The sequence below is a fragment of the Ipomoea triloba genome, chromosome 15, assembly GCF_003576645.1.
Source record: "Ipomoea triloba cultivar NCNSP0323 chromosome 15, ASM357664v1".
NCBI lineage: Eukaryota > Viridiplantae > Streptophyta > Magnoliopsida > Solanales > Convolvulaceae > Ipomoea > Ipomoea triloba.
Window position 1 is genome coordinate 8,328,712 of NC_044930.1, and position 8,849 is coordinate 8,337,560.

At 35.3% G+C, this 8,849-nt stretch overlaps 2 protein-coding genes across 3 annotated transcripts in view; one reads left to right on the plus strand and one right to left on the minus strand.

The window, feature by feature from the left end:
* Positions 1-612: 612 nt before the first annotated feature.
* On the minus strand, positions 613-6,100 carry LOC116007488 (pentatricopeptide repeat-containing protein At2g22070). 2 transcript variants are annotated; one of them, XM_031248185.1, is made up of 5 exons: positions 5,896-6,100; positions 2,217-5,107; positions 1,830-1,901; positions 1,676-1,743; positions 613-1,304 (listed from the first exon to the last, which is right to left on the minus strand). In XM_031248185.1, exon 2 carries the CDS (start codon positions 4,799-4,801, stop codon positions 2,441-2,443), a length of 2,361 nt encoding a protein of 786 aa, XP_031104045.1. In that variant the 5' UTR covers positions 4,802-5,107; positions 5,896-6,100; the 3' UTR covers positions 613-1,304; positions 1,676-1,743; positions 1,830-1,901; positions 2,217-2,440. The 2 variants fall into 2 exon arrangements, with proteins under 2 accessions (XP_031104045.1, XP_031104044.1); XM_031248184.1 differs by lacking the exon at positions 1,676-1,743.
* A 1,244-nt stretch (positions 6,101-7,344) lies between these two features.
* LOC116006277 (Fanconi anemia group J protein homolog) overlaps positions 7,345-8,849 on the plus strand; it is a 10,492-nt gene continuing 8,987 nt past the window's right edge. The window contains exons 1-3 of the mRNA XM_031246587.1: positions 7,345-7,885; positions 8,224-8,305; positions 8,551-8,626. Of these exons, the coding sequence (XP_031102447.1) occupies positions 7,507-7,885; positions 8,224-8,305; positions 8,551-8,626 (537 nt within the window). The 5' untranslated portion in view covers positions 7,345-7,506. The remainder of the gene's footprint in view (positions 7,886-8,223; positions 8,306-8,550; positions 8,627-8,849) is intronic.

Here is an 8,849-nt window from a genome sequence, read left to right on the forward strand (position 1 = left end):
TACTATAAAAAATAAGCAATTGAAAAAAGTTAGTTTGATCAATAAATAGTAAATATACATATAAAATGAGACAGAAAGGAGTATAATTTATCTTGTTGAATTTTTTTTTTTTTTTTTTGTGATAAATATTTTTGTATCATTTAAACGGTGAGCGATTATTTAAATGAAATTTTGAATATACGAGAAAATGACCTTTCGTTAAATAAAAAAAAGTGGATAAATGTATTTGGCACTAGTAATGTAAGTAAGTACTGTTAGCTATTCTGATAAACTCGATGAATGTTTGAGCTCAGTTTGGGTGGATTACATCTCTATTTGTAGTATAATTTGGTAAAAAATCAAATTAACCTACTGAACTTACAAAATTTGAATTAACACCCTACCTATTTGATGTAAAAACATATTTTATGTTTACTACTGGAGCAGAAGGAGTCAATATCACCACTACTGAAGTTCAACCAATGACCTTTCATTTAAAAGAGTCACTTCGTACCACTAGACCACAAGGTCATTGGTTCATGTTTCCTGCCTAATCTGCAGAAATATAACTTAAATATTGCCCAGGGTTTAGAAAAGCAAACGATAGTTATTTGTAAAAATATACGAATAAGATTTCTCCAATATTGTTCTGACATTGATAAATCAAACACTTTACCTAAGCAAATGGAAAAGCAAATGGAATTACACAATACTCCGTACAATATATTTGAGCCCATTGGTTTACATCTTTGTGATCGCTAAGGTCACAAGACATTATTCAATACATACCTTTAGATAGTAGCTATGCGTTTGCATCATCACCCTCTATATATATATATATATATATATATACACACACACACACATACATTTTATAAATGCTAGTTTAAGAGAAACATTATTCATATATCTGTATGACCATTTTATGGTGGACTGAGCATTATCAGTACACTCCCACTTTCCTGCATTCTGCCTTTATAGTATCAATGGGTTTCAACTTTCAAAAGCCTGCACTGCTATAACACCCTCTTCACAACGCCAAGAATGCAACTTCATGCCTGTGGCTAGCCCATCATTGCAGCGCTTTCTTTCACTCAGGTAGCTTCTGATATTTGAACATGCGCCACATGATTCACCAAGGGTTCACTAAAACATACTGTTAAGAGTCCCACATTGAAAATATGAGAGAAGACATATGTGTTCATAAAGTTATGGGATAGACTAGCTAATTGATTTGATTCAACTTGTAAGTGTGGTTTGGCCCATAATCAAACTGCTTCCCTTCTGGGACATTGGGCGATTCTCCATTTTTCTGTTAGATGCATCTGCAAAATAAAATTGATCCAGAAAAGAATTAACGGCATACTTACTAATATAAAAGGAAAAAAGAATAAATGCCTACATCCAAGCAGGAGATTCAATGTATATATAGTGCCTTCCCTTCATCCAAATCGCAAGCTAAATCTATTAGCCAGAGGCATGTCACAACCAAGACATGCAAGTGTAAAATAATTTACTATAAGTCCTGACCTACCACATCACTTCATAGCTGTGGAAGAATTATTAAGTGCCCTTACAAGTTGATTTAATTAATTGTAATGAGCTTTTGACACAAATAACTACTTTGAGTTACTAGCCAACTTCTAAGTTCTTATGGTTTTTAATTATAGTTGGTGTGACTGAGAAGTTTTGGTACCAGGAGAAAAGTAGAGCATCTAGCCATCTATATACAATTCTGCAGCAGCTAACATTACCATTGCCCTTCTGAAGAACATAACCACACTTCAGCAACCATAAAGCAACATGTTTAAAAATAAAAATAAAAGCATTAAAGCACTAACAAGAAGTACCTGATAAGTTCAGTGGTAACCAAGCGAGAAGCCCTCCATCCAAGAACAGAGCTGGAATTGTTGAGCTTGAATCTAAGAAAAAAATTTGGAATAAGGGAATAACCAAACCAAAAGAAAAGAGAATTGCAACACAATTGGTTTGATACTTAGAAGTTAATAGTTAGGATGCAGGAATATAGCTTTTGATCCTTGAAATAGTTGTGTCAACATAATGCAGACTTCTACTAATTAAAGCTGTGCCTTGTATACATAAATAAATAGGCATTATATGCATTGTCATTTCCTTTGTGAGTTCAGATTGTGTGTGTCTTTAGGAATGGTCAAGATAGGTGTTTCTTTTTTAATTAAAATAACTAAGACTAACAACAAACAATAGTTATAATGTACCTCTATAATGTAGCAGGCCACAATAAATTAACTTTCTGAACAAGGTAAGGTTGTAGCATCAATGCTGTTTCAGATCTTCTATCAAGAAGTTCCGTGAATCTGACAGCAGTTGATGCAGAAAATACCAAAACCAGCAAACCAAAATTTGCCCCAATCTTGAGCTACCAGGTTCAGGCTTAGTACTCCAATCATAGCCTCAAGTGGTAACATTTTCTCCATCCACCTTACCAATAATCCCGACAAGAGCAAAACCCATCTTTGAAATGGTGAAAACGAGTGGCATCCCTAACAATAATTTCTCTGCCAACAAGCTTGGAGATGTATTTAATTGCAGAGTGACAGTCATTACAAACTCTAAGGTTTTTCATGATCCTTAAAGTAGTATTATCTGGGGTATTTAGTAGCCCGAATGCAATAGCAAGCTTTTCACTATGATGCCGAAGGAGCTGGTCTTTCAACTCGTTATCAAGATCGTGCAGCACTGATTCAGTGTCAGGAACAAAACCCAGTTTCTTAATCTCTTTCCATATTTTTTCCATTGTCTGAAATATAGCATCCCTTTGGGGATGAAGCACATCTTCAACCCCAAAAACGTGAACTTCATTCTTTATCTGAACCCAGCTAAATCCTTGTTCTTTCTTAACTTGCCTATCCTTCATTGATTTTCTAATTTTAGCAGCTTCTTCCCACTTTTGGCAAGCCGCGTAGGCATTAGCAAGTCCTGAGTAGGCCCCGCTATTTTCAGGATCAATTGAAAGCAATCTCTCAGCTGCAAGTTTTGCCAGCTTAACATTCTTGTGAACTTTACAGGAAGCTAACAATGAGCCCCAAGCTATTGCATCTGGTTCAATTGGCATCTTCTCTATAAAATCTTGTGCTTCTTGCAGCAGTCCAGCACGTCCAAAGAGGTCAATCATGCAGGAATAGTGGCTTGAGGTGGGTTCAATACCATGCACATCTTTCATCATCCTGAAATATAGGCGACCTTGTGCTACCAAGCCAACATGTATACAAGCAGAGAGAACACCTACATAAGTAATATGATCAGGTCTTATACCCATTGCCAGCATATTCTCAAATAACTGTATGGATTCCTCTCCAAATCCATGTTGAGCTAAAGCTAGGATCATTGAAGTCCAAGATACAGTTTCCCTTTTCCAGTGTATCAAATTAAATACTCTCTGTGCACAACTTATGTTTCCAGACTTTGCATACATGGTAATCAAGGCATTACTTACAGAAACTGATGATGCTTCCCCTGATTTTAAAGCTGCAGCATGGATTTGTTTGCCATGATTCAAAGATGCCAAGCTTGAGCAAACACTGAGCATAGCTGCTAGAGTATAGCTATTGGGTTCTGGCCCTATTTCAGACATTAACCTGAAGAGATCCATTGCATCATTGTTTAAGCCATTCTGCATGTAGCCGACAATCATAGCCGTCCATGCAACCACATCCCGGTCCTTTAGAGAATCAAAAATCTTCCTTGCTGGATCTATATCACCAAGTTTGATGTAGCCATCCAGTAGGGCAGTAAAAGCAATCACATTTAAATTGGATATTCGACTCTGCTCCAAAATCCTTCGGGCAATTTCAACTGCACCACATTGTGAGTACATGGATATCAAAGCATTCCCAACTGCCCCAGAAGAGTCAAACTCAGTTCTAAGAATATGAGAATGGATTTGTTTCCCAACATTTAGCTCTTCAAGATTAGAACAAGCTGATAGTACACTTGCTAAAGTATAATGGTCAGGCTTCAGCAAGGATTCCCTAAGCATTCTATAAAACATATTTAAAGCTTCAACATCAAATCCATGCTGGTTATAACCTGCAATCATTGAATTCCAGGAAACAATATCTTTGTCATTCATTTGCTCAAACTGTGCCAATGCAAGATCAACTCGAGCAGTTTGCATATGCAATGAAATCATTGCATTCCAGCTAGAAATGTTCTTTATTGCTATCCTATCAAAAACAATTTCAGCAGTACTAACATCACCTGATTTGGCATACATATTCAACAAAGAATTGTCTACAGAGACATACCTACTCAACCCAAATTTCACAACATAAGAATGAACCTTCCTGCCTATGTCCAATGATCTAATTGCAGCACAAGAAGCAAGAATGCTTGTAACTGTATACTGGGTAGGCAACACATTGCTGCCAACCATCTCAAGAAAAGTCTTAATTGCAACTTTAAACTGACCAATTAAGTTATACCCGACAATCATAGTGGTCCACGTGATATCATCAGGACAAGGCATCTCATTAAAAATGTGACGCGCTTCATGGATCAGACCCCTTTTTGCATAAGCAGATAGCAATGTGTTCCAAGACGATGCATCCCTTGTAGGCATTTCATCAAACATACTTTGTGCATCAGAAATAAACCCATTTTTTCCATATGCATTGATGAGATTATTCACAAGGAACGGACCTAAGTGGAGCCCGGACTTGATTATCCGGGCATGGATCGATCTTATGGCAAATGGGTCTTTGATTTTCAGGCTTGTTTGGAGGAGTGAGGCATAAAAATCCGACAGTGAGGTAAGAGGATGTGAGTTTTGGTGTGTCATCATAGGAGTGGACAAAATTAACAAATTATCAGCAATGATGTTGGTAGAAAGATAAACTGGTTTCCTTAATTCTTCATTAGCTAACTTGAACAAAAGCTTGAAATTTTATGATTTGAGAATCTCAATTCTCACACATTTTTGAAGTTCTAAACTGAAGAACTGGTGAGTAAAGAGAGAATGTGGAACCGCTGGCTGTGGGTAGTGGGCTGTAGGTGAGTAGAATCAACCAACAAGTGAGGCACGGAAGAGCCCCTGGAAGTGAAGGTTGAAGATGATTGAAAATGGAAGTCTCGCAAGTCTCACGGAGGCCTGGAACTCAATATATATAATATACTTATATGTATTAATAATAATAAACTAAACATTACAAAAAAAAAAAATTGAATTGTGTTATAAATAATATATTTAGTGGCCATTATTTGTAACCATTGTAACGGTCACCATTATGATTGTTATTATTACTAGTGTTATATATATATATATATATATATATATATGCATGTATCCTCTTTGTAGGTATGGTTGTTGATCTAATGAAATGGCTCTCCTTCCCTATCTCTATTGTTCTACATTACTCATGTTATATTATTAATCCAACCCTGCAAATGATTCACCGGTTAGGAGCTGACAGGCCAACGGGTACAACAAACATATTTCTAACACGTTATCAACAGCTCACTAGTTCTCGCACAATTTTCTATGTATATACATATGTATTTTATGCATATTATCTACTATGCCTGTTCATAGCCTCTGTGCAATATTATACATACATGTTATTAAAATTCCTACACATGTATTTTGATAACTCTATGAACATTGTATGACATCAGATTTTTAGTAGAATTATCTGCTTAACATAGATTTTTTTTAGCCGTATATCACATTATCAGTAGAAAAATAATTGTATATATTTTGATTGCTGCAAAGCTCTCTATTGAGAATTTTTTTTTAATAAATTTCAAAATACAAAAAAATAATAATAATAATAATAAATAAATAAATAAATAAATAAAAGATATACAATGAATTTACAATGATTTTTTTTCTAATGAACCTGCGCCGTTTTTTTCGAAAAAGAAAAATAAAAACAATACCTGTTTTTGTCAACGGCGTTTCTGGTTGCGACGGCGCTGCTCGGCGACTGGAGATCGGTGCAGATGACGGCAGCGGCGGTTCAGACCAGCGGCGGTGTTGCGATGGCGAGCGCGACGTGGCAGTGGCAGCGTCCTGGAGACGGGGTGCGGCGGCGCCGCGGCGGAGGTAACTCTCTACAGCTTCAGCAATGGGAATTGGATTGAGTATCTGAATTTGACCCGCACCAAATTATTATTCATAAACTATCTCAAAAAAAAAAAATATTATTCATAAATAAATATATATTTATTTACAAAAGGATGTTATAGCCCATTCTTAATCTATATTATTTTAATAGGGCCACCTTTATTAATTTTTAAATACCCACCCCTAATCTAATCCGTTGTTATGCTATGGACCCGGGTTCACATTGCAATGTTGACCCTGGTCCGTGTTCACAATTTCATAACTTCATGTTTATAATTTCATAATTCCATGTTTATATTTTTATAACTCCGTGTTCACAATTTTATAATTTTATATTCACAATTTCATAATTTCATAGCTCACAATTTCATAGCTCTATGTTCATAATTTCATAATTCTATATTCAATCGTATCAAAACTCTATGATCAACACTATAACACAATTTTTGAATTTATATAACTAAATTATGAATATAGAGTTCAAACATTATGAATATTAAATAATGTAATTTTGTATATTAAGAGCTAAAATTATGAACATAGGAGATCTAAAATTATGAATATAGACTTGTGTCCACCTTGCAAAATTGACCTAGCCTCTATGCACCTAAAGTTTTAGAATGACATACTTAAGTTTCAAAAACTAACGCAAGTTTAAAACCATGCACATTAAGTACAAAAACCATGTACTTAAAATTTGACCTAGATGCAAAAAGACCAAATTATCACCGCGTTTTTTAATCATTGTTGATCCTGAACGTTTATTTAGACAAAATCAATGTATTTCATTTAACCGCACAATCGCACAGAAGCCACCCATATGCACGTGCACACATACATACATATATATAATCATAATCATATGAGAACCACTTCCATGTGAGAATTTGTGGACAAATTCAAACCAAGATATGATGTATGGAAAATTAAGTAAAAAATGATCGGAGTCATTTTTCATAAATATTATAAAATTTTAAAATTAGCAGGATTATTTTCATAAATATTACAAATTTTTATTTATTTTCAACCATTAAATCTACTAGACCAATAGTTTAGATTTGTCAACGGATATGTATGTATATAGTGTATCATGATCAGCATTATAATATGAATAATGAATAAATGTACATCATTAGATAACATATCAATAATGTATATTTGAAAAATAAAATTTTAATATATTGATAATGTAAGTTTAATATAATAAAAATGTAGGTAATGGGCCTACTATAGTCCGAAGATTTCCAGTTTCCAAGTCCGGCTTGCAGGTTGCAGCGTACACTGTAAGAAATCCCCGCCATAATGAAAAATGGAGGCTACGAGTTTTAAAAATTTCCCGCTAAAATTCTGAAGTTTAGCTAAAACTCTACCATCGCTTCATTTTTCCTGGAAAACCAGAATACCACCATACATTCAATTCTGAGATGAAGAACCAAAAGCCTCCGCCGCCGCCGTCGTCGGCGACGAAAAATCCTAACACTACGACCACCAAAAGCGTGGTGCACATCGGCGGCATTCCGGTGGAGTTTCCCTACCAGCCGTACGGCACGCAGCTGGCTTTTATGAATAGGGTTATTGCGACTCTCGATCGCGCGCAGCGGGAGGGTCGATCTCACGCGCTGCTTGAGTCTCCGACCGGTACCGGAAAGTCGCTTTCTCTTCTCTGCTCCGCCCTTGCTTGGCAGCAGAACTTCAAGTCCAAGAGCCGTCATTCCAATCCCACTTGCTCAAAGCCCGACCCAGAGGCCCTTGCTGATCCCATTGGTCACGGTGGTGGCTTTATTCCGGAAATACAACCCTCAGGTAGTCACCTTTTAGCTTATTGGGTTACATGGTATAACAATTTGATAACATTAGTTGATTGTATAAAAGTATTTTTTTTTGCTGAAAAATTAATAGAAAAAGTTGTTTTGAAGAATTTTTTGAATTTTAACATTTTAGAGTTATAAAAAGTTTTAACCAAACACTAATTTTTTTAATTATGTCAAATAAGTGGTTAAATAAACCATAATTTACTAAATGGCTAACTATTTTACCAAACATAGCTTTGTCTTTTTGTTTTATGATCAACATTTCGAATTGCAATTTTTTCTGTCTCGTTCTCTGAGTGGCAATGTTATCCGGCTGTTATTTCTGTTCAGGAAACCCAGAACCAGCACCATCGGTCACAACAGCTGGAAAGAATCAGAAGAAGAAGTTGGTGCCCACTATTTTTTATGCTACGTAAGATTTAACTCTTTGGATTATCTTTATGTTCCTTCTGCTGCTTGGTAGTTGATATAGATAGGAAATTGAATGCCTTTTCGAATGGAGAAGCACCAAAATTCTGCATTTGTAGAATGCGCAAAGTATATGCAGTCTATATTTGCTTGAATCCTAGAGTTGCTAAATGAATGCATTTCAGCTATCTTTTTGGTTAAGTATTATTGCAATTAAAATTAATTAATCTTCTTGTTTCTAATAATCAGGAGGACCCATTCACAAATTTCTCAAGTGATCAGAGAGTATAGAAAGACATCTTACCGGGTCCCTATGGGTGTGCTGGTAGGTTCATTATTGTTGAAAATAATCATGCTTTCAATAGCCACTCTTAAGTGTTGTATAATCACAGCATCACATCAACATTGCAGCAGCTTATAATGCACCATCTTTTCTAGAGTTGCTGTTGATACTTGGCAGTTGACATATTTAAATGTACAAGCATTCACCTTCTCTTTTTTTTTTTTTTTTTTTTTTTTTTTTTTTTTTTTTTTTTTTTTTTTTTTTT

Excerpts from the sequence above, each read along its gene's own strand:
- LOC116007488 (XM_031248184.1), bottom strand. The coding sequence starts at position 4,801 with ATGATGACACACCAAAACTCACATCCTCTTACCTCACTGTCGGATTTT.